Here is a 25000-nt window from a genome sequence, read left to right as displayed (position 1 = left end):
ATAATAATAATTACAATAATAATATTAATAATAATAACACCAGCAGCAGTTATAACAACTATAATTCAAACAATGTTAATAATTCAATTCAATTTAGTCCAACCACATCAATTTCAAATAGTGAAACTATCTCCTCAAACAGTAATTTACCAGTTGATCAAGATTATTATAAACCTGAAAGTAATATTCCCTCCTTTAATTTTTTTTTTTTTTTTTTTTCACTTTATCTAACATTTTTTTTTTTTTTTTTTTTTTTTTTAATAATCTCTTTTATAGAATTCATCCCAACTACCTCAGAAAATAATGAACAAATAGAGAGAAATGATAGTGAAAATTCCAATGGAGATGGTTATGATAACATAAATAGCGAAAATCCTCGTAGACAACTTCCAAAATATGAATAAAAATTATTAAAAAAAAAAATAAAAAAAATAAACATTGGATAATATCAGCTCTTTGATATTATTTTGTAATAAATATCTAAACAATTTTTTCTTTTTTTTTTTTTCTTTGAAACTAAAAAAATAAATGATATATATAAACTAAAAAACTTTAAAAAAAAAAAAAAGAAAAAAATTGTTTAGATAAATTATATAATTTATTTTTCTTTTTTAAAAAAGAATAAATTAAAAATACAATGAAGGAAAAAAAGAAAAAATAAAAGTGATTAAATAATAGATGGTTATTTTTTTAAATATATTACTTTTATTAATTTAATATATTAGATGGTCGAACGGGAAATGGTGAAATTTACATGTTAATAATAAAACAAACATGTTTGATAGAAGAGAAGAAAGAGAAAGAGTAATTATATCATTATTATTTATATTATGCGTGAGGAGTGATGTGTGAGTGAGTGAATTAATGTGAGCGTGAGGAGTGAGGTGAAGTGTGAGGAGTGAATGAGTGAGTGAGTGAATAAATTTAAATTTTTATGTGCGTGATTATTAATTATATGTTTTTTTTTTTTTTTGTTTTTTTGAAAGAAAAAAAAAGAAATTTTTTTTTTTTTTAAAGGTTAAAATTGGAATTTGTTTGATTTGAAAAGGAGAAAGAAGAACCTTCTGGCATGAGATCACCTTCATCTTCTTGTTCATCTTCCAAATAAGTAGAGATAATTCTTGAAACTTTTTCAAAGGTATCTTTGTTCATATGATGTTGTAAATCATAGATTTTACCAAGACCATCAGCATCTTCGATGATCTTTTTGTATGGATTGACACCAGTGACTTGAGCTTCTTTTTTACCAGCAACTAAAATATTTTCAATACCTTCGAGTGCAACATTGATAATACGTGGATCTGAAACCTTGAGGAGATCACATAATGGTTTGACACAACCTTGGCTAACGAGGAAATGAATTTGTTGAGGGGTACCACAAGAGGTAGCGTTACTGATGGCCCAAGCGGCTTCTTTTTGAATTTCAAATTCAGCATTTGCCAAGAGATAAACGAGTGATGGAATGATATTGGCATCGATGACTTGTTGAATTTGATTTTTATCACCTGCAGTAATATTGGAGATGGTCCAACAGGCTTCTTTACGAATGGCTCTCTTTGGTGATTGTAAGAGGTTCAAGAGATGTGAAAGAGCTTGAACACTTAATACAATTTGGGTTTGATTATCATCACCAGTTACAATGTTACCAATGGTACGAAGTGCTGGTGTTTGAACGGCAATAGTTGGATGACCCAAGAGTTCAACCATCTTACGACAAACTTTAGCGTCAATAACTTCTTGAATTCTTTCATTGGAACCGTCAGAGAGATAAGAGAGAGCCCAACATGCATCAATTAATACTTCTTCATCTTGATAGTAGATTAATTTGGCTAATACTGGAAGTGAGGCACGTACAATTTCAAATGGTGGTTGTGGTTTACCTCTGCAAAAGTTGGATAATGTCCATGTAGCATTTCTAACCATACTAACTTTGATTGCTGCTGGATTTTGTAAGAGACTTAATAATGGTGGTAAAGCATTGTGACTTAATACCAAATCTCTACAATAATGTGAATCACCTGCAATATTACCTAAGGCCCAAACTGCTTGTTCTCTAACGTCATCATGTGGTGAACTTAATAATAAAACGAATACTTGAATTGCACCATTTTCAATTACAACTCTAGTTTGTTCTGGTGTACCTGATGCAATATTTGTTAATGCCCATGCTGCTTCAAACTATAATTAGAAAAATAATAATAATAAATAATAATAATAAATAATAAAAATAATAAAATAATTAAAAAGTTAATATTATAAATAATTTAATAGATATCATTTTAAAACAAACAAAAAGAAATACTTACTTGAAGTTGTGGGAAATCTTGCATATATAAAAATTTAACGAGTCTTGGGACAATACCAGTTTTAATAACTTCTTCAATTGGTGGGGATTTTTCAATTGAAAGTAATTTTCTAAATGCTGTAGTTGATTTTAAAATTAAATCTGGGTTTTCTGAATTAATTTCTGCAACTAAAGATGGGAGTTGTTCCAACTGTTTTAAATTAAAATAATAAAAATTAAAAAAAATAAAAAAATTAGTATAAATTTTAATAATAATTATAAATTATTAATAATAATATATAACTTTTTTTTTTTTCTTATTACTATTTTATATAATAATAATAATAAAAAAAAAAAAAAAAAAAAAAAAGATATTGCTTGAACTAAAGAAGAGGGATAAAATAATAATAGTAATAAAATTGAATAAACCATACTCTTTGGTTAATTAAAGAATCAACTTTAACTGGAGTAGAACCTGGGACTGCTTGAGTTCTCTTTTTTAATAAACTTTCTTCTCTTTTATTCTTTCTAATAGAGAGTGAAGCTTCTTCTCTCTTTCTACGTGACTCATCTGAATCAATTGACTTTTTATATTGTGATTTTCTAGTTTCTTGTTTTGATCTTTGCATTTTGTTTTTATTTATATTCTATATTGATACTACTCTTTTTACAATTACTTTTTTTTTGATTTCTGTTAAAGTTATTTAAATATTTGAAATTTTATTCTCTTCTCTTGAGTTATTTTTGAATTTTTATGAAATATATTTTTTTAAAAAAAAAAAAAAAAAAATAAAAAAACCCTGTGTCAAATTATTTTTATAATAGAAAAAAAAAAAACGAAAGAAAGAAAAAAATAAAGATATGATGTTAATATATAAATATTCGTATAATTTTTTAAAAAAAAAAAATAAGAATAATAATAAAAATTTATAATAATAATAAACCCACCACAATAAACACACGCTCTATAAAATGAAAATTTAAAAAAAAAAAAAAAAAAAATAAAAAAAAAAAAAAATAAAATAAAAAAAAAAAAAAAATAAAAAAAAAAAAAATAAAAAAAAAAAATTTTTATTTGAATTCAAAAAAAATAAAAAAAAAATAAAATAAAAAAAAAAATAATAATAATAATAATAATAATAATAATAATAATTTTTTAATTTTAAAATCATTATAACTCCCCGTAAATAGAATGAAAACAAAATAAAAAAAAAAATAAAAAAATAAAAAAAAAAAAAAAGTTATTACTTGCAAGACAAAATAATATGGAAAAAAAATAAAAAAAAAAAAATAAAAAGAAATAAATCAAAAAAAAAAAAAATTGTTTAACTAGTTTTAGTTTATTTTTATTTTATTTTTATTTCTTTTCCTAAAGTGATATAAATAGATAATATCCAAATTTATCACAAAAATTATTATAATTAATTTCCCCCCTCCACCCCCAATTATGGTCGTCTTTATTAAAAAAAAATTTTATTTTAAAATTTTAAAAATTTTAAAGATTATTGTAACACCAAATTAACAAGTTATAAACTATTGTTTTAAACACTGTTTTTTACCTTTTTTTAGAATTGACCACACGAACAAATTGTTACTTTGAAAAAACTAAAAAAAAAATTTGAAAAGAAAAAAAAAAGCAAAAAAAAAAAGAAAAAAAAGAAAAAGGAAAAAATTGGAAGTTCACAAGTCTCCCTCTCTTTTTTTTAAAAATAAATAAATATTTTGAAAGATAAGTTAAAATTTTATTTAATTATTAAAAATAAATTAAAATAAAAACTAGTTTTAGTTTTAATTTAAATTCTAAATAAATACACTTTAATTAAAAATAAAGGAAAATAATATTTTTTTTAAAAAAAAAAATGGAAAAATAAAAAGAAAAAGGAAAAAATTGGAAATCCAAAACCAAAACGGTAATAATGATAAAAGAAAAAAAAAAATTATTTCAATTCCAAAGTGGGGTTAAAAATATCGATTCGGTGCTGAACGATAAAAAAAAAAAAAATAAAATAAAAAGAAAAAAATAAAAAAAAAAATAAAAAATAAAAAAAATAAAAAGAAAAATAAAAAAAAAATAAAAAATAAAAAGAAAAGTAAAAATAAAAAAAGAAAAATGATTTCTCTTTTTTTATCTTTTTTTTATTTTTTTTAAAATCATCAGATTTCTTTTTTTTATTTTTTAATTAATTTTTTTTTTTTTTTCTCATGTTCATTCTCTTTTTTTATTTTCATTTTTATTTTTATTTTTTTTTTTTTCATTTTTTTTTTTTTTTTTTTTTTTTTTTTAATTTTTTTTAAATTTTTTTTTTAATTTTTTTCAATTTTTTGAATTCAAATAGGCTTCAGTTGCATACTAAATATAATTTTTTTATTTGAACTAGTCTTTTATTTATTCTTTTTACCATATAAAAATCAAAACAAAAAAAAAAAAAAAAAAAAAAAATTTTATAAAAATAGTTAATAATAAAAAAAAAAAAAATAAAAAATAAAAAAAATAAAAAATAAATAGTTTCAACTTTTTTTATTTTTATTTTTTTCTTTTTTTTTTTTTTTTTAAATCACCTATATTCAACAATATTTTAATTATATAGGAGATATTAACACAGCTCATTACACAATAAATACATATTATATACATTTTATATATAGAAATCATAAATGAGTTCAAGTATGTATTTATTATTTTTTTTTCAATATAAAACATAAGAAATACAAATTTATTAAATTAAATTAAAAAATTAAATAAAAAAATTAAATAAAATCTAGAAAATTATAGTGATGATGAAATTGAAAATGAAGAAAATATTCATCCAAAAAAGAAATTCAAGAATTTAAATAAAAATAAAGATGATGAATCATCAGAACTAGAGGAATATCATGATAGTAGTGAGGAGGATGAAAATGAACCAAATCAGTATCAATATGATGATTTCGTGGTTGGTGGTGATGACGATGAACGTCGAAAAAGAAAGAAAAAAGAAAAAAGAAAGAAATCATCATCAAATAGCGATAATGAAGATGATAATGAAGAAGAAGAGGAGGAGGATCGTGGTGGTGGTGGTGGTAGTGGTAGTGGAGGTAGTGGTGGTAGTGGTGGCCGTAATAGTAGTAGCCCAAAACGAACCAATAATCATCTTGATGAAGATATTGATGGTGATGAAGATGGTGATGATGGATCAGATGGAAGTGAATCTGAATCTGAATCTGAAGAGGACGAAGAAGTTGCACAAGCTAGAAGAGAAAGAAGAAGAAAAAGACGTGAAGAGAGAAGAAAACGTGAAAAAGGTGGTTTACAACGTTTAAAGAAATTAAGAGCTTCAAATAAAGGTAAATAATATAAAAAAAAAACAAAAGTATAATATAATATATATTAATTTTAATATAATAATAATTAGATTTATCAGATAAAGAAGATGATGTAGAGGATGGATATAATGGTGAACAAGAGGATGATGGATTTGTAGTTGATTCACATGGTAAACCAGTAAAGAGGAGTCATGAGCGTGAACGTATGAGCTATGAGAGTTCTAATCGTTCTAGAATTATGAGTGATATTTTCGATGATGATGAGGAAGAAGGATATGGTAGTGGAGAGGAAGAGGAGGATTCAGGTATAAATAAAACCGAAGCTGATAGAGCCAAGGATAGATTAGCAGCGATCAGAGAACAATACGAACCATCATTATTGGAAGAGAAACATTTTACAGATGCTGATGAGGAAATTCGTAATAAGAATGTACCAGAGAGATTACAAAGTAGAAAGGGTACACAATATGCAGGTGAGATGGCTTGTGAAGAAGAAGCTGAATGGATTTATGAAGTTGCATTTGAACAACGTGATTTCCAACAACAGCAACAAAGAAATCCAAATACTGAACCTGTTAGAGACGCAAAGGCAATCACAGCGATCTTTAAGATATTACAATTCATTCAACGTGATCTCTTGGAGATACCATTCATCTACACCTATGAAAAGGACATCTATGAACCTTATTTCACCCTTCAAGAACTTTGGAATATATTTGATCTCGACGAGAAATGGGCTCATATGAAGGTGAATAAAAGAAATTTAGAGCAAATCGGTTCAAACAATCAACAATTGGAGCCTTATAAATCGGTTCTATTGGAGAGTCGTTCCGAAGAGAGTATCTCTGATCTTTATGATCTTTTTCAAATGATAAATGGTATTCAAAAGAATACTAATCTTTTAAATGGTAGTTCATCATTAGGCAGTGGTGGCGATGGTTATGATGATAAAGAGGGTGGTAGTAGTGCAACTCAAGGTAATACAGTTGGTGGTTTAAGTAGACAAAAGAAAGCAATCAAGAGAGATCTTTATACAATTTATACTAAAGCAGGGTTATCAAAATTTTTACCAAATTTTGGTATGACAGCACAAGAATTTGGTCAAAATTTAATGGATAATTATACAACCAACAAACCTAGAGACCAAATGGCAGAACCATCGACAATGGCATTGGTTCACATTTGTTTGGAGGCTGATAATAAAGATCGTGTTTTACAAGCAACTCGTTATATGATGGCACAAGAGATTGGATATGATCCACATGTACGTTACTCGGTTAGAATGATCTATAGAAAGTATGCACATATTACAACCACACCCACTTTGAAAGGGTTCAAAGAGATTGATGTTTTCCATCCTTATTTCACAGTGAAAAGTATTCAAGAGAAACCAGCTCATCTCTTTGAAGACTCTCAATATCTTTTGATTCTCAAAGCAGAGAAGGAAGGTTTCATCAAATCCACTATGGCAATCACCGAGAAAACTCATAATTCCGTCATCATTCCAGAGATGGAATCATTGTATCTAAGTGATGGTACATCAGCAATCACTCAACAATGGAATGAACAAAGAAAACTTATCATTCGTGAAGCATTAAATAAATTCCTTTATCCAGTTTTAGAGAAAGAATTAAGAAATAAATTATTAACCGAAGCAAGTAATCGTGTGGCTTTTGAATGTGCAAAGAAATTGGAAGACAAAATTCGTGTTGCACCTTGGAGACCAGTTTCTTCGTCTAGTGGTATTGGTCATTCAAATTCAAGTGTACTATTTGGTGGTTCAAGAGCAAATAACGGTTATAGTAATGATGATGACGAAGATGAAGATGATGATGAAGAAGTTGATTACGATAGAGATGGTAATCCAATACCATTTAAAATTTTATCACTTTGTTGGGGTTCAGATAAAATTCCAACTATGGGTGCAGTTTTAAATTCAGATGGTGAAGTATTGTCACATATTAAATTGGATTTCATTTGTGATCGTTTAGGTGAGTCATTAAAAGAGAAGAAAGAAAAGGATATAAAGAGATTGGAGGAGATTTGTCAAGAGTATCAACCACGTTTGGTGTTGGTAAGTGCAACAGAGATGGATAGTAAACGTCTCTATGAAGAGGTGAAAGATCATCTTCAACGTTGGTCCAATGGTGAGAGACGTATCATTAGAAAGAGTGTACTCTTGAATTATTATAGTCCAGAGATTGGTTTATCATTACAAACCTCATCAAGATTACAAGAAGAGTTTAAAGAGTATCCACCAATTCTTAGACACACAATTGCTGTGGGTCGTTGTGCATTGGATCCAATCACAGAGTATGCATCATTGTGCAACGATCATAACGAGATCCTATTCCTAAAGTTACATCCACTTCAAGATATGATTGGTAAGGATTATTTGGTGAAATTATTACATCGTTGTTTCATTAATGTCGTCAATGCAGTGGGTGTAGATATCAATCGTATGATTCAATGTAGATTCACATCGGCTACTTTACAATTTGTCAGTGGTTTGGGTTCAAGAAAGGCTCAAATGTTATTAAATTCTTTATTCCGTCGTGGTGGTTTTGTCACTAGCAGACAATCATTGGAGAAGGTGTTGAGTCAAGATGTCATCTATAGAAATTGTATTGGTTTCATTCAAATTCGTGAAAGACATGCAGCAGACTATAAAGCTGATCTATTGGATGACACAAGAATTCATCCAACCTCTTATCCAATCACTTATCGTATCGCAGCCGAAGCATTGGATAAGAATTTAGATGAAAGAAATTTCCATTCCTACATTGAAGATATCATAAAGAGACCAAAGAAATTGGATCGTTTAGATTTGGATGGTTTTGCTGATATCATCGAGTCACATGAGGATCGTCCAGCTAGAAAGTTATTATATTTCATAAAGAAAGAGTTGACAAATCCATTCGCCGATATTAGACATCCATATGAAGAGCCATCGGCCGATACAATCTTTGAATGGTTAACAGGTGAAACCAATCAATCATTAAGAAGAGGTACCCTCGTAACTGTAACCACTATTCGTACCTTTGATAATTCAGTCAAATGTAGATTGGATAATGGTTTAGAAGGTTCCATTCCAACCGATTGTATCAGTGACAATGGGGAAACTAAATCTTTAGGTAGAGGTGTCACTATCAATTGTAGAGTGATGGGTGTTGATAAATATCAATTCACCGTTTCATTATCTTGTAAACCATCGGATCTTAATCCAAGTTTCTGGGAGGAAACTATTTTCCGTGAATTGAAAGAGAATGGTGCTAATCAATATTTACGTCTTGAAGAGGTTGCTCCACCAGTAGAACAAACAAAGAGAAAACCAAAGAGAGAAAGAAGAATAAAAAGAACCGTGGTTCATCCATTATGGCATGACTTTAGTTGTTTAGAGGCTGAAACCTATTTAAGTGATAAACCAATTGGTGATGTTTTATTACGTCCATCAAGTAAAGGTCATGATCATATCACTGCTACCTTCAAATTTGCCGATAGTATATTCTTACATCATGACATTAAAGAAGCCGATAAACCAAATGCAGTAAGTTTAGGTAAATCTTTCTATATGGGTGATGTAAAATATGATTCATTGGATGAAATCTTGGCTAGACATGTAGAATATTTAATAAACAATCTCAATGAAGTCAAATCAAATACTGCCCATTGGAAGGATGGTAATCGTTCAGATGTTGATGATCTAATTAGAGAAGAAAAGAAAAAGAATCCAAAAACGATTCCTTATTATTTCGGTTATGATTTCGAACATCCAGGTTTCCTTACACTCTATCATGTACCTTCAAATACTCCAAGACATGAACCTGTTTTAGTTAAAGCTGATGGCTTTATCTTAAGAAAAAAACTTTATCCAACTTATTATGAATTAATTAAATATTTTAAAAGAAATTATGCTCAATTATTACAACCAGGTAGTAGTAGTAGTAGTAGTAGTGGTTCATCAAGTAATAATAATAATAATAATACATCAAATCAAAGATTACCTTCAAATACTTCTTCACGTTCTGTTTCAAATAATAATAATAATAATATTAAAAATAGTAGTAATAATTCTAATAATAATTCTAATAATAATAATAATATGTCTCAACAAAGATCACAACATCAACAATTCCAACAATCAACTCAACAACCACCACAAAGACCTCAACATCAACAACAACAACCAAATCAATATCAACAACAACAACCAAATCAATATCAACAACCACCACCTCAATCAGTTTACCAACAACAACCACAACCAAACCAACCATATGGGCAAATGCCACAACAACAACCATACTCTCAAGGTAGACCACCTTATCAACAACCACCACAACAACAACAACAACAACAACAGCCATATCAACAACAACCACCACAACAACAGCAACCACAACAACAACAACAACAATATAATCCATATCAACAACAACAACCACCACAAAGACCACAAAGTTGGAACGACAATCAATACCAACAACAACAACCACAACAATATCAACAAAGACCACCACAACAACAACCATATGGACAAATGCCACCACAACAACAATATCAGCAACAACAACAATATAACAGACCTCCAAATCAATGGGGTCCACCACAACAACAACAACAAGGACCATATGGCCAACAACAACAACCATATGGCCAAATGCCACAACAACCACAACAACAACAACAATTTAACAGACCACCAAATCAACCATGGAATGTACCACCACAACAACAAAATCAATGGGGTCAAAATAACAATAACAATAGTTCTTGGGATTAATAACCTTTAAAATTTAATAAATTAATATTTTTTTAAACATAAAAATAAAAAAAAATAAAAAACTTTTAAAATGTGTTGGATCCTTTCTTTTATTTATTAGTTTTTTTTATTTCTATTTTATCTCTTTATATATTTTTTATTTTTAATTGTAAGCAATAAAAATGGATTTTAAAATAAAATATTTTATTAAAATAAATTTGATGAACAAAAAGAAAACTTAAAGAAATAATTTTATTTTTAAATTCAAAATAAAATCTTGTTTTCTTGATTAAATGTAAGCATTTGGTTTATTTGGTGGTTTTTGGATAATAATAGGAAGATTATCGAATCTACCATCTATTTCACTAACCATTGAATTTGAATACCCAACATTAGATTTTAAAAATGATGAAATTGAATCATTTTTACTTTTCTTTACATTAAATTGTGAAAATGTGCTTATGGATCCTGAATTGTTAATATTTAAAATTTGGATTAAAAAAAAAAATAAAAAAAAAAATAAATTAATAAAATTATTATTACTTTTTAAAAATTTTAAACATTTTATTATATTTTTTTTATATTATTTACCTAAAATTGGCATTTTTTTTTTTTTTTTTTTTTGTATATTTAGTAATTTGTTTTGATAATTTTTATTTATTGAAAAAAAAAACAAAAAAATATTCTTTTTATATGAAACAAAAACATAAATATATTTAATTTTTAATATTTGTAAAATAAATAAAATTAGGAATATATTCTGATAAACACAGAAAGATTCAATCTGGGCTTAGTGTTGTCCAAAAAAAAAAAAAAAAAAAAAACTCAAAATGGGAACAATTTAAGTTATGGTGAGTAGTAAAACAAAATAAAACAAATTTGTATTTAGATATGCACATAAATAAATAATAATTTCACCAAAAATTTCAACACAACCACTAGCTCACCCACCATGACAAAAAAAAAAAATTATTACAGATGTAGCCATACAATTATTATTATTATTAAAAACATAAATAGTGGGAAATCTTAATATAAATCTTGAAAACAGATCTTTTTACACAAAAATAATCAATCTATTGAATTATATATATATATTTTAAATGTAATAAAACAAAATTATTAAAATTTATTGACAAAAAAAAAAAAAAAAAAAAAATCATAATAATTTATTATTTTTTTTTAATCAAAAACTATTATGGAAATCTTTAATCTCTTTATTCTGTTCCTAGATAATTTTTAACATGTATTGAGAATTATGATTACCAAGTTTTTAGACATAGTTAATCATTTAAATGAATTTTTTTTCAAATAATAAATTTATTTTTGGTATACCCAAAATGTATAATTTAAATTAAAATAAATCAAAATGATTTATTGTGGGCGCTATTAATTTTAATTTTTATTTTTTTATTTTTTATTTTTAATTTAATGACGTGTGAAATAAAATTTTAAAAAATATCCATTATTATCTTAAAAGAAAATTCGGTCTTCTTTTTTTTTTTTTTTTCAATTATTTCAAATTTTAAAGAAAAGATATTTCCCAAAGATTTTTCCAGTGATTTTTTTTTTTTTTACAATTTTTTATTTTTAAAAAAAAATAATTAAGATGATTGCCTGTAAAATAAATAAATAAATAAATAAATAAATAAATAAATAAATAAATAAATAAATAAATAAATAAATAAATAAATAGTAACAATAATACCTACACACAATGAAAATATATAAATATTCATTAACTTTTATTTTTTTAATTTTTATTTTTTTAAATAACGTTTGTTCACAAAATATTAATAATAATAATAATAATATTAACCAATATGAAGATAATAATATAATAAATATTTACATAAATTCAAACAATCAAAATAATGGTAATGGAACAATTATAAATCCATACAATAGCATTTGTCAAATAGAATCAATACTTAATAATATTAATAATAATAATAATAATAATAATAATAATAAAAATAATAATAATATAGCTACATCTATAATAATAGTAAATATAGGATATGGTATATACAATGATACAAATTGTTATCAATTTTTAATTTTAAATTGTAAAAATGTTACATTCAAACCATATATAAGTAATAGTAGCAGTAGTAAAGATAATAATAATAATAATAATAATAATAATAATAATAATAATAATAATAATAATAATAATAATAATAATAATAATAATAAAGAAGAAGAAGAAGGAGAACAAAAAGTTTCAATTTATAATTCATTTAAAATAATAAATTCAAAATTTTATATTCAAGGACCTTTTATAACATTTTATGGTAGTTGGAATATAAGTAATAGTGAAATGAATATTATAGATAATGCTTATATAATTTTCAAGGATAAATATAATATATATAGTATAATTTCAAATTCAGTGATTAAATTAATAAATTCAACAATGATATCATCAATCTATGATCAAAAATATATGATAGAGGATAGTTTACTATATTTTCAAAAATCAACATTAAAACAAGTATCAATTAATTTCAATTCAAATCCGAAATTCGCTAGTAGTGGTGGTGGTGGTAGAGTAGAAATTATAGATTCTAAAGTAATGGGAAGTTTCTTTCAAATGGGATTTAGTGATATAAATGTTAAAAATTCAATATGGCAAGAAACTGTACTATTTACAGTAGCAGATAATAGTAAATTTGAAAATATATTATTTAATCAAAATGACCTAAAATTATGGTCAGAATATTATAATAGTGTTGGCATTATTAATATAGATAAAGAGTTATTCAATGAAAATGGCTCAAAAATTACTATTCTAAATTCAGAATTTAGAGCCAATCCTAAATATGGCGCACTTTCATTAATAGTTTCACTTGATATTGAGCAAGATGTATTGATTATATTGTATAATATTAGAATGATAGGATTTCATAAATATGAGTCAATGTTTGCATCGACATCCTATGGTGGAAATATAACAATATCATTGGAGTTGGTGGAATTTGATAATTGCGTTTCACCATCAATGTTTACAATGGAGAATACAAATTTAGTAATCAGTGATTTAATTTTTACAAATTGTATTTTTGAGACAATGTTAGAAGCACGTAATTCATCAAATATTGAAATTTCAAATCTATCAATTAACTCTACACAAAATAATATAATTCAAAAGTTTTTGTCGATGCCAAAAGATGAAAATAGTTTCGAAATGTCGAGTAGTATTGAATTCTCTAATATTTTCTTGGAATCTATTGAAGGTTCATTTGAGTTCAGAAATTCAATTGTTAATTTCGAATTTGTAACAATGATATCAATAGGTAGTGATTCATTCATAAATGGCTATCAAGGGAGCATAGTTAATATTATATCAAGTGATTTCATTTCAAATCCATTTGGTAAAATTAATCAACTTTTCTATTTCGAACAAAGTTCAATAACAATATCACAATCTAATTTCTTTGATAGCGCAGTACCAATAGTGATGGCTGTGAAGAATTCCTCTGTGTTAATTGATAACAATTCAAAATTTATTGACCTTCAAACCAGTCAGCCGATAATTACCGTTGCTGATGACTCGATATTGGAGATATATTCTACACTATTTAACAATTGTAGAATTAGTTCATCATCTTTAATTCAATCAGAGAGTTCATTGGTTTATATTAGTGAGACTAACTTTCTATTGGTTAGTCAACAACTATTCAATTCATCACGGTCAAAGATCTCCATGAATATTGTTAATGTTTCTCAAAGTTTTACACAAAGTCAATTGATAACATCAGTAGATGATTATATTTTCATTGCAAGTTCAGTATTTGATGGTAATCATGGTTTAAGTTATCAAATGTTTACTTTAAATGGTTCAATTTTAAATATCACTCAAACTCAATTCAACGGAAATTCATTTAATCCATTGATTAAAAGTGTAAATTCGACCATAGAATTCGTTGAAACTCTTTATTCAAATAATACAGGTTCATTTATAAATAGTAAAGATGATCAATTGATTTCAATTTCATTTCTCGAATTCTATGATAGTAGACTACCAATTAACTATCTTTTAAGTTCAGATAGTACCAAAACCATTATTTTAAATCAAATATTTATCAATAATAATTATTTCACTCAATTTTTCATTAGTTCTTTTAATGCTGAAACATTTGAAATCGATACTTTCGAATTTGGCAATAATTTAATAGTTCATGTTCCAATGCTATTATGTCCTTACAATCAATTTGATGGATTAGGTGGTTTTATATCATTAACTCAAGTTTCCAATGTATTAATCAAAAACTTTAATATTAGAAATAATCAAATTGGTACTACATTTTTAACTTTTTATGATTGTGTCTTTAGTAAATATAATAGTAACAATAGTAATAGTAATAGTTATAGTAATAGTTATAGTAATACTGGAAGTGGTGTTGGTGGTGGTAGTAGTGGTAGTTGTAGTGGCAGTAGTAGCGGCAGTAGTAGCGGTAGTAGTAGTTGTAGTGGTAGTGTTAATATTCAAAATTCACAATTCACTTCAAATACCATTCAAAGTGATATAAGTTTATATTCAGAATCCAACTATTTAATTGAATCTAAAAGTTCAGAAGTTTCAATTTCTTTAACTTATTTTAATGGAAATCAAGGTAATGGTAAGGGTTTAATATTGGTCATAAATTCAAATATAACAATTTATGGTTGTTCAATAGATTCAAATTTTTTTGAAAATGGAACGGGTGCAATATTATCATTTTTCCCAGACTACTTAATAGATGATAGTTTTCAATGGTTTGTTATTGTACAATCTCTTTTGACTACAAACTTTGGTATCTATGGTGGTGTACTTTATTTCAACTCTCCCCAGTCTCTAAATAACCCATTATCTAAAATAGAAAATAATTCTTTTATAAATAATCGAGCTTTACAACAAGGCGGTGTTGTATATACAACAGATTCTCCTTTCAATGAAAATATGACCAAAGTTCTTAACTCTAATTTTTTTATTGGCAATACTGCATTTTGTGGTCCAAACTTTTCATCAAGTAAGTTTTATTTTTTTTTTGAAAAAAAATAATAATAATAATAATAAAATAAATACTAATATTATTATTAAATAGATATGATGAAAAATCCACAACTTTCAAATCCAATTAGTCAAGTTGTTGATGATGGTTCATCAATAATTGAATATCAATTTGTAGATTATTATGGTAATTTGTTTACTCCATTCTCTTCAATACTTACTATTTATGTTAATAGAACATCAACCAATCATTTGATGAATGTTACAAATAATGTTAATGCTGGAATGGGTAAATTCACATTTGAATTCATTGGTAGTATTAATGATGAATATTTAATTGGTGTGAATAGTCCAACACCAGTGCTTGCAAAAGTTTATGTTGATGGTTGTTCGCCATATCAATTCTATAATACAACGAGTGAAATGTGTACCTATTGTCCAAATAACTACGCCCTTAGTCAATTGTTAGGAAAATGTTATCCATGTAATACAAATATAATGAATTGTTTGGCATCAACTGTATTTGCAATTGATGGTTATTATTTAGTGAATAATGATGTTTCAATGGTTGAACAATGTCCATTGGATATGTGTCTTTCTTATAATCTTTGTACATCAAATTCAAGTTTTGGTAATTTATGCTTTAGTTGTAAAGATGAGTATGGTAATTTAGTTCAAACAAAGAATGGTATAAGATGTTGTTCACATTTCAAACCAATACTTTTAATACCAATTTTAGTATTCCATTTAATATTTGCATTAGTATTATCGTTAATTAAACATAATAGTTTTAGAATACCAATTAGTCAAATTATAATATTCCTTCAAATTAATTCAGTAGTATTCTTTTCATATAGTGGTATTTACATTTTACCATTATTCAGAATGTCAGTAGATATGTTAGATGGTTATTGTCTATGGGAGGGTTTAAATTATAATTTCAAAAGCTTTTTATCATTTTCAATTATAATTTCATTATTTTTAATTGGTTCAACTGATATTACACCTTCAATTATAATTAAAATTTATAAAAAAATTTCAACAAGAAAAGATAATAGAAATTTATCATTGTTAATTAATGATAGAAATATAACTCCACTACAACAACAACAACAACCAATAGCAAAATATCCAAATTACATAATTAAAATTTTAGAAGGAAAAATTAAGCATAGATCAATTTATTATTGGAAATCCATTTGGTCGTTATTTCAATTATTTGTAATTCCATTAGCATTCAATGCAATGTCATTAGTAATTTCAAAACAAGTTGGTAGTGAAAATTATTTAGCAGTAGATTTTTCAATTGATTTTCAATCAAATTCAAATCAAGCTTGTATTTTAATTGCAATTTTAATCTTTATAATTTTAGCCATTGTTTTATTTATGCAATTAATATTATTATTGTCTAAATTTAAAATTGGTGGTAATCGAATATTTAAAAATAGAATTACAGAATCTCTATTAAAGATTCAACAATATCAATTAGAATACAGAACAAACTTTAAATGGTTTCCAATTGTCATAAACTCCAGATCAATTATTATTTGTGTTTTATCAATAGTTTTATTATTTAAAGCACAATATTACATTCCAATCATTCTATTAATTCAAATCTTTTATACAATAATTTCTTTGTTAATTAATCCAATCAAATGGAAATATTTAAGAGATTTTAATAATATTATCAATTTATTACAAGTGGTGATTTTAATCACTGCCAACTCAAATTTATTACAATCAAAATCACTCTTTAATGAAGGTTTAATAATAACCATTATCACTTTCTCTTTTGCTTTACTCTCAATAATTTCCATTTTTTTATTATATAATGGAAAAAATAAAAAAATTAGAAGAAAACTTAAATAATAATAGTAATAATAATATTTCAAAATAAATATAAAAAACCAAACAATATGGTAAAAAAATGAAAGTATTTTAATAATATTAAAATATTTGATAATTTTTTTTTTGATATTTTAAATAAAAAAAAAAAAAAAATGATTGGAGAGAAAAAAATAAATAAAAAAAAAATTAAAAAAAATAATAATCAGAATGTAAAAATGACACAGAAAAAAAAAGATTGTTTTGCTTTTTTTTATTTAAAAAAATGAAAAAATTGTAAAAAGAAAAGATTTTTAATAAAATATCTAAATAAAAAATCGTTTTTTTTACTAGTTTTTTTTTTTTTTTTATAAATCAAAATCTAAATAATGTAATAATGAAACGACCAACTTTTTTAATTTATTTTATCTTTTTTCAAATAAATTATATTTTAATTCATTCCCAAAACACAATTAATTATTAATAGTAATAATGAAAGCAATGGAACAATAATCAATCCATTCCAAGATTTATGTATATTAAATAATATTTTACAACAATCATTTTATAATTTTAATAATAATTATTATGAAAATATTAATTTTAATCAAAATAATTTGAATTCAATTATAAAAATTTATATTGGATATGGAAATTATAATCTGACTTGCCAATCAATCTCAATTTCAAACTTTAATAATATTTCAATATCTCCGTATAATTTTAATCAAAATCAAACAATAATTGAAAATTTATTTTTAAATCTTGAAAATACAAATTTAATAATTAATGGTCCATAACATTGAATATGACAGGAATTAATTCTATTAATAGTTTTTCAAATTTTAATGATGATATTATAATAAACTACTCGCTATGGTATACCAAGTCAAAATGAAAATAATATAAATAATTCATCAATGGTATTCGTAAACTCAACCTTTAGATTTACAGTTTTCACTGGTGAATTAAATGCAACAAATAGTTTATTTAGATTCATTGGCTCATCATTTATAAATGGTGGAATTGTTTTTAATTTAATAAATAGTGATAGTAGTAGCGGTGATAGTAGTAGCAATAGTAGTAGTAATAGTAGTAGTAATAGTAGTAGTAGTAGTAATAGTAATATTATTTGTATTAGTGGTTGTGGTGTATCATTTAGTGATAATAGTATTTTTGATCTAACTGAAATTTCATTAGGTTCATTTGATTTAAATTTTACCCAATTCAAAATGAAGAGATTCAGCAGTAGATTCTAAAGGTTCAACTATTTTAGTTTCAAAATCAGAGATTTCTCAAACTTTACCAATAGAAAAGTTATTAACAAATGAATTATTTTATTTAGAAAAATATTGATTTAATGATCAATTGTTTTTATCAATTATAGATACAACCATTACATTTTCCAAATCAGTTGATCCATTAATTATAATTATAGCCTATCGGTATTCATATGTATCAATTGAAAATGTAAAAATAAAAGGTTACAGAAGTTCAAATCCAATGGTAATTTCAAGTGAAGGTTCTGAAATAATAATGAATTCAATTTTCATTGAAGATTGTATATCAAACTCATTAATATCAACTAGAAAAGGAGGTTTTAGTGATGGTGGTAGTATTGAAATTAATAAAATTAAATTCAAAGATAATACATTCGATTCAATAATTGATGTGACTGGTGTTTCAAATGTAACAATTAGTGAATTAATTACAACATGTGAAATGAATAATAAATTCTATTCAATGATTGTAATGGCAACAGCTGATGATGTTTATGATGTTAATAATCAATACTTATCAAAGAGTAATGTTAGTTTTTCATTTATGGAATTAAGTTGTATTGGTTCATTTCAATTTGAAAGAGCATTAGTTGAATTGTTAATAGTTAATATGTCAGCTTCATTTAATCAATTTTTATTTACTCTAACTAAAGAGAGTATTTTAGTAATTGATAGATGTGATTTCATTTTAGATCCATTAACATGTTCAACAAAAAGTACAGCATTCTTGGTTGAAAACATTAGTGATTTATATATTGTTGATAGTATATTTGGTTATTCGGGTACTGGTATTGTTGTATCAACAAATGGATCTAGTATAACTTTAGTAAATACAAGAATTCTAAGTATAATTCTAAGTGTACCTGTTTTTACTATTGGTCATTCAACATTGGATTTTTATAATTGTACTTTTGAACAAACATATATACCATCAACTTCATTAATTGATAGTTTCATATCAAATATTACTATTGATATTTGCACAATCGATACATTGGGTGATGTATTTTTAGATGGTTTTGGTTCAAATATAATTATAAATCAATTGGTAATGACAAATTTCTTTACACAATATAGATTATTTCAATCTAATTCAGATTCTATAATAATTTCAAATTCATTATTTATAAATATTCATGGTTTTGGTTATCAACTTTTTCAATGAAATCAATCAATTCATTTTTAAATAATTTCAACTAATTTCATTGATAATTCATTCTCACCAATGATTATAAGTGAAAATGCAAGTTTAATAATATTTAACTCTATAAAACTTAATGAAAATGTTGGTTCCTTTTTAAAAAGTTCAAATGATAAAAGTTTACATATAAATACTTTAATTTATAATGATAATAAAATACCATATGACTATTTATTTTCAATTGAAAATTGTAATGAAATAATTTTAAATTCAATTTCCATGGTTAATAATTATTTAACTCAATATTTAATTTTGATTAATGGTGTTTATGAAAATTTCAAATTTTAATTTTACAAATAATAAAATTGTAACAATTAATCAAAACTCATCACCATTTTCTATATCATCTTCATCATTAATATTTTTTAATGAAATTAATAATCTTTCAATGAATAGATTAATTATTGTTGATAATATAATATCATCAAATTTCTTTTATTTTCAATCTGTAAATTTAATAATTAAAAATAATTGGTAATCGATATTATTTTATTCAAACTATTGAATCTAATATTACAATGTTAAATTCTAAATTTATTGGAATCTAGGTGATAGTATGAATTTAATAAATTCTAATCTTAATCATTTTTTAATTCAATTACTTTTAATTATTTTAAAATTTCAGATTTAATTGCATCATTTAATATTGCGAAATTTGGTGGTGTATTTCAATTTGGTGGTGCTTATTCAAATAAAAATGATGCTTTCATAAATCCAATCTCTAAATTTATCAATAATAAATTCTCTTCAAATATTGGTTCACAACAAGGCGGTGTAATTTACACTGAAAATTTCTCATTTTCAAATAATAAAATTAAATAATTTTGAAAATAATACCTCCTTATGTGGTCCTAATTTTTCTTCTGGTATGTAAAAATAATAAATAACAATAATAATAAAATAAAATTACTAATTTTTCTTTTTTTTTTTTATTAAAAGAATTACAAAAAGCAATATTTTCAAATGATAGTATAAATGTTATAAATGGTGTTGATACTTTGGTAGAATTTTATTTTTTTGACTATTTTAATAATACATTTGCGTCTTTGTCAATGCCATTAAATATTAGTATTACTAGACTTTTAGATAGTTCAACCAAGTTCTCTTTAAGTATTATGGCAGGTAAAGGCATTCCTTTATCAGTTTAAAGGTGATATAGGTGAAATGTATTTAGTGCAATATGTAGATCCAACATTAAATTTAGAACAAATTTTCTATGTTGATGGCTGTTTACCATACCAATATCTCTCTTTGGTTAATGAAACCTGTAATTATCGTCCAAATAATTATGCATTTAGCCAATCGTTGAATCGGTGCTACCCATGTAATACAAATATAATGAATTGTTTCACCTCAACTGTATTTGCAATCGATGGCTATTACTTAGTAATAATGATGTTTCAATGGTTGAACAATGTCCATTGGATATGTGTCTTTCTTATAATCTTTGTACATCAAATTCAAGTTTTGGTAATTTATACTTTGGCTGTAAAGATGAATATGGTAATAAAGTCCAAACAAAGAATGGTATAAGATGTTTCTCACATTTCAAACCAATACTTTTAATACCAATTTTAGTATTCCATTTAATATTTGCATTAGTATTATCGTTAATTAAACATAATAGTTTTAGAATACCAATTAGTCAAATTATAATATTCCTTCAAATTAATTCAGTAGTATTCTTTTCATATAGTGGTATTTACATTTTACCATTATTCGGAATGTCAGTAGACATGCTAGATGGTTATTGTCTATGGGAGGGTTTAAATTATAATTTCAAAAGCTTTTTATCGTTTTCAATTATAATTTCATTATTTTTAATTGGTTCAACTGATATTACGCCTATAGTTTTAATTAAAATTTACGAGAAAATACCATTAATAGCAAATAATAATAGCATTAGAAATAGGAAAAAAAATATAAATGATTCAGAGAAGACAATAATTGAAAAAACATGGTGCCCCAGATTTTTAAAAGAAAAAATAAAAAAGAGAATAAATGAAAAATCAAATTCAAAAGTATATTATTGGAAATCGATTTGGTCATTTATTTCAACTTTTTGTAATACCTTTGATGTTCAACTCAATATCTTTAATACAATTTTATACTGCTATTATACCTCAATTCAAATAGTTTATATGTCCTTTTATTTCTTCTTGGCCACCTCCTCAAATAACTCATCAAGAGATTTAAATAACTATATTAATTTGGCACAATTAATAATTTTCATTGTTGCAAATTCAAATTTACTGCAATTAGGGTCGCTTTTTGGCCAAGGTTTAGTGTTGACTAGTGTATCATTTTCATTTTCTTTGGTTTTAATTAATTAATTTATCAAAAAAAATAAAAGTTTAGTCTTTGTATATTTCTGATTATAATTTAATTATTTAAAATTATATATATGTATATATATTTATTTTATTTGATTATTTAAAATTATATTTTTAAATTTTATTTTTTAAAGTTTTTGTTTTTTGTTAAAAATATAAAGTGTTGAAAAAAAAAAAAAAAAAATGATGTGTTTCGAAATTGGCACCGATGGTTTTTGAAGTTGGTGCTGATCGTTTGAGCGGAATTCGAATTGGTTTTGTTGCGATTGTTGTAGTAGTGTTGGTTGATCACAGAGTTATTTGTTCATTGCTCGTTTTTAAAAAATAAAAAAAAAAGGATAAAAAAAAAAATTAAAAATTTTAAACAATGGTCTTCCGTCATAAAAAAAGGAATAAAAAAAAAAGGAATAAAAAGGAATAAAAAAAAGGAATAAAAAAAAAGGAATAAAAAAAAGGAATAAAAAAAAGGAATAAAAAAAAAAGAATAAAAAAAAAGGAATAAAAAAATATATAAAAAAAGAGTGGTTTTTTTTTTTTTTTTTTTTTTTCTAAATTGCTTTTCTAATCGTTTCTTTTTATTTAAATAAAAAATAATTATATAGAGCTTAACGGTACTAAAGTTATTAAAATTGATTTATTTAAAAAAAATATATTAGTTAAATGTTTTCTTTTTTTTTTTAAAAAAAAATAATATAAAGACTTACTTTGTTGAAACCGATGGCTTCAGCGTCGGTACGGAAACAACGTCTGCACATGTTTAAGTCGTATTTTCTGATGATACCGTGATGGTTGCCACATTTACGACAGGTACGGGAACCTGGACCGAAGTTTCTTGGGTGAGTTAACCATAATTCTCTAGCCATATTTTCTCTATTATTGTGATGATGGGAATTTGTGTAAAAAAAAAAATAAAAAAAAAATATTAGAAGGTGGTTCGAAATTTTGTAAAAAAAAAAAAAAAAAAAAAAAAAAAATTTCGAAAAATAAAAAAAAGTAAAAAATTGATGGAAAAGAGTGATAAAAAAAATAAAAAAAACCCAGCAGCAACGTTGGTGATTGTGTTGGAAATAATAGATCTGTTTCGTTGTTTCTTTATTTGTATTTTTTCCTCTATCAGTCATATAATACTATTTTTTTTTTTCTTAAATATTTTGTCCTATCCAATTGTAAGTGTTCTCTCTATTATTTCTGTCGAGTCTGTTTTTTATTATTATTTTTTTTTTTTTTACTATATGTTTTTTTTTTTTTTTTTTTTTTTTGCTAACTTAAACCATTTCTGTTTCTCAACTCGGTTTTTTTTTTTTATTATTTTTTTTTTATTATTTTTTTTATCACTGTTATTTATTTATTATATTCGTGGCTGCCATTAATCTTTTTTTTTCTTCACCTTATTCTCTCTTTTTTATTTATTTTTTACTTTTTTTTTTTTTTTTTTTTTTTAATTAGAAAAAAAAAAAATGAGAGATTGAAATATTACATTATACGTGTATTATGAAAATTGAAAAAGACCCTTCTGAAATGTTTTTTTTTTTTTTTCAGCCCGAGACGCCGTAAAAAAAAAATTGTGATGCCAAAAAAAAAAAATTATCACTGGAAATGTAAAATTTTGACACAGCTTTTACATTCCAATGTAAAAAAAAATAAAAAATTTGGTTTTTTTTTTTTTTAGTTTGCGCGAAATTTTCAAAACAATGAGATAGAGGCAACATATTTGTTAAAAAAATGAGATATACAATATATTTTTTTCTTTTTTTATTTTATTTTATTTTATTTTGTTTTTGTTTTGTTTTTTTAATATAATAAAATATGATATATACATTGTATATACATATGTATTTTTTTCTTTTTTTATTTTATTTTATTTTATTTTATTTTATTTTTTTTTTATTTTGTTTTTATTTTATTTTGTTTTTGTTTTTGTTTTTGTTTTGTTTTTTTTTTAATCAAATTATTTCTTGTTTTGTTTTATTTTATTGTTTTTGTTTTTTTTTTTAATCAAATTATTTTTTTTATTTTCTCAACTTATTATAATTTTTAAATTGTAATTTAAACCAAGTTCCCCATTTTATTTTTAATCATAATTATTTTTTTATTTTGAATTTGTTAAGATTTAAATTAGGACTTTTTTTTTTTTTTTTTTTTTTTTTTTTTTTTTTTTGATACTCGAATCCATTTTATTAATTTTAAAAAAAAAAAAAATAAAAAAAAATAATATAATAATAAAATAAAATATTAAGTTATAAAAACATACATTTATTTTTAAAAAAAGGTTAGGCAAATGATTTTTTTTTTTTTACAAATAATTTCTTTTTTTTTTTTTTTTTTTTTTTTTTTTTTATTTATTTATTTATATTTATTGATACATGGTTATATAAATTTAAAATTGCGCTATTATTTTAATGATTTAAGTTTACAAAGGGTTTATTTTTTTGAATTAATTTTCTTTTATAATGATTGCCGATTTTGGTAATAAACTATTCTTTAAACAAAATTTTACAAATCTTTTATGTAATAAAGTTTTACTCTGGTTATTGTAGATTTTTTTTTTTTTTTTTTTTTTTTTTTTTTTTTTTTTTTTTTTCCAAAAAAATAATTATTTTTGATTGTTAGTAATGAAACAAAAATAAAATAAAATAAAATAAAATAATAATAAAATAAAAAAAAATAAAATAAAATAATATTACTTCATATTCATTATAAGCTTCTCTGTGATGATAAAATGCATGTGCAAATATTCTATATAGTCTTCTACATATTGATTGAAAATGTTTGGTTGATGATGCAAGTATCTCGATTCTGTGTATATATATATTTTTTTTTTTCAAATTAAGAGATATTAGTTTTCATTTTTTTTTTTTTTTCATTTTTTTTTTTTTTTTTTTTTTTTTTTTTTTTTTTTTTTTTTTTTTTTTTTTTTTTTTTTTAATATTAACCGCTATAATATGAAATATATTATTTTATTTTATTTTAATATACTTTTTGAAAAATTGTTTACACTATATAAAAAAGAGAGAGTT

The 25000-nt window shown here is 23.9% G+C and overlaps 9 protein-coding genes across 9 annotated transcripts in view; 6 read left to right on the top strand and 3 right to left on the bottom strand.

Annotated features, from left to right (window-relative positions):
* DG1074 (RNA-binding region RNP-1 domain-containing protein) overlaps positions 1 to 404 on the top strand; it is a gene marked incomplete at both ends in the record, with an annotated part of 2080 nt that extends 1676 nt beyond the window's left edge. Inside the window, 2 exons of the mRNA XM_640046.2 lie at positions 1 to 180; positions 277 to 404. The exon at positions 1 to 180 is cut by the window's left edge and continues 254 nt beyond it. Coding sequence (XP_645138.2) covers positions 1 to 180; positions 277 to 404 — 308 coding nt within the window. The remainder of the gene's footprint in view (positions 181 to 276) is intronic.
* A 607-nt stretch (positions 405 to 1011) lies between these two features.
* Positions 1012 to 2913, bottom strand: DDB_G0272318 (hypothetical protein; the record flags this gene model as incomplete). The annotated part of the gene is made up of 3 exons (XM_640045.1): positions 1012 to 2178; positions 2307 to 2495; positions 2719 to 2913. The coding sequence occupies 3 exons, from the start codon at positions 2911 to 2913 to the stop codon at positions 1012 to 1014; spliced, it is 1551 nt and encodes a 516-aa protein (XP_645137.1).
* Positions 2914 to 4939: 2026 nt separating this feature from the next.
* Positions 4940 to 10370, top strand: spt6 (SH2 domain-containing protein; the record flags this gene model as incomplete). Its single annotated transcript, XM_640044.1, has 3 exons — positions 4940 to 4949; positions 5048 to 5608; positions 5677 to 10370. 3 exons carry the CDS (start codon positions 4940 to 4942, stop codon positions 10368 to 10370), a joined length of 5265 nt encoding a protein of 1754 aa, XP_645136.1.
* Positions 10371 to 10638: 268 nt separating this feature from the next.
* DDB_G0272316 (hypothetical protein) lies at positions 10639 to 10953 on the bottom strand (the record flags this gene model as incomplete). Its single annotated transcript, XM_640043.1, has 2 exons — positions 10639 to 10817; positions 10941 to 10953. 2 exons carry the CDS (start codon positions 10951 to 10953, stop codon positions 10639 to 10641), a joined length of 192 nt encoding a protein of 63 aa, XP_645135.1.
* Positions 10954 to 12066: 1113 nt separating this feature from the next.
* Positions 12067 to 17214, top strand: DDB_G0272314 (hypothetical protein; the record flags this gene model as incomplete). The annotated part of the gene is made up of 2 exons (XM_640042.1): positions 12067 to 15364; positions 15440 to 17214. 2 exons carry the CDS (start codon positions 12067 to 12069, stop codon positions 17212 to 17214), a joined length of 5073 nt encoding a protein of 1690 aa, XP_645134.1.
* A 241-nt stretch (positions 17215 to 17455) lies between these two features.
* Positions 17456 to 17969, top strand: DDB_G0272312 (hypothetical protein; the record flags this gene model as incomplete). The annotated part of the gene is made up of 2 exons (XM_640041.1): positions 17456 to 17466; positions 17657 to 17969. 2 exons carry the CDS (start codon positions 17456 to 17458, stop codon positions 17967 to 17969), a joined length of 324 nt encoding a protein of 107 aa, XP_645133.1.
* A 120-nt stretch (positions 17970 to 18089) lies between these two features.
* On the top strand, positions 18090 to 19614 carry DDB_G0272310 (hypothetical protein; the record flags this gene model as incomplete). The annotated part of the gene is made up of 2 exons (XM_640040.1): positions 18090 to 18339; positions 18557 to 19614. 2 exons carry the CDS (start codon positions 18090 to 18092, stop codon positions 19612 to 19614), a joined length of 1308 nt encoding a protein of 435 aa, XP_645132.1.
* Positions 19615 to 21053: 1439 nt separating this feature from the next.
* DDB_G0272352 (hypothetical protein) lies at positions 21054 to 22134 on the top strand (the record flags this gene model as incomplete). The annotated part of the gene is made up of 3 exons (XM_640039.1): positions 21054 to 21968; positions 22004 to 22013; positions 22118 to 22134. The coding sequence occupies 3 exons, from the start codon at positions 21054 to 21056 to the stop codon at positions 22132 to 22134; spliced, it is 942 nt and encodes a 313-aa protein (XP_645131.1).
* A 454-nt stretch (positions 22135 to 22588) lies between these two features.
* Positions 22589 to 22846, bottom strand: rps29 (40S ribosomal protein S29; the record flags this gene model as incomplete). The annotated part of the gene is made up of 2 exons (XM_640038.1): positions 22589 to 22597; positions 22688 to 22846. The coding sequence occupies 2 exons, from the start codon at positions 22844 to 22846 to the stop codon at positions 22589 to 22591; spliced, it is 168 nt and encodes a 55-aa protein (XP_645130.1).
* Positions 22847 to 25000: the final 2154 nt, after the last annotated feature.

The sequence above is a fragment of the Dictyostelium discoideum genome (genome assembly GCF_000004695.1).
Source record: "Dictyostelium discoideum AX4 chromosome 2 chromosome, whole genome shotgun sequence".
Classification (NCBI taxonomy): domain Eukaryota; phylum Evosea; class Eumycetozoa; order Dictyosteliales; family Dictyosteliaceae; genus Dictyostelium; species Dictyostelium discoideum.
The sequence above is the reverse complement of the archived record's forward strand: the minus strand, read 5'-3'. Positions and strand labels throughout refer to the sequence as shown.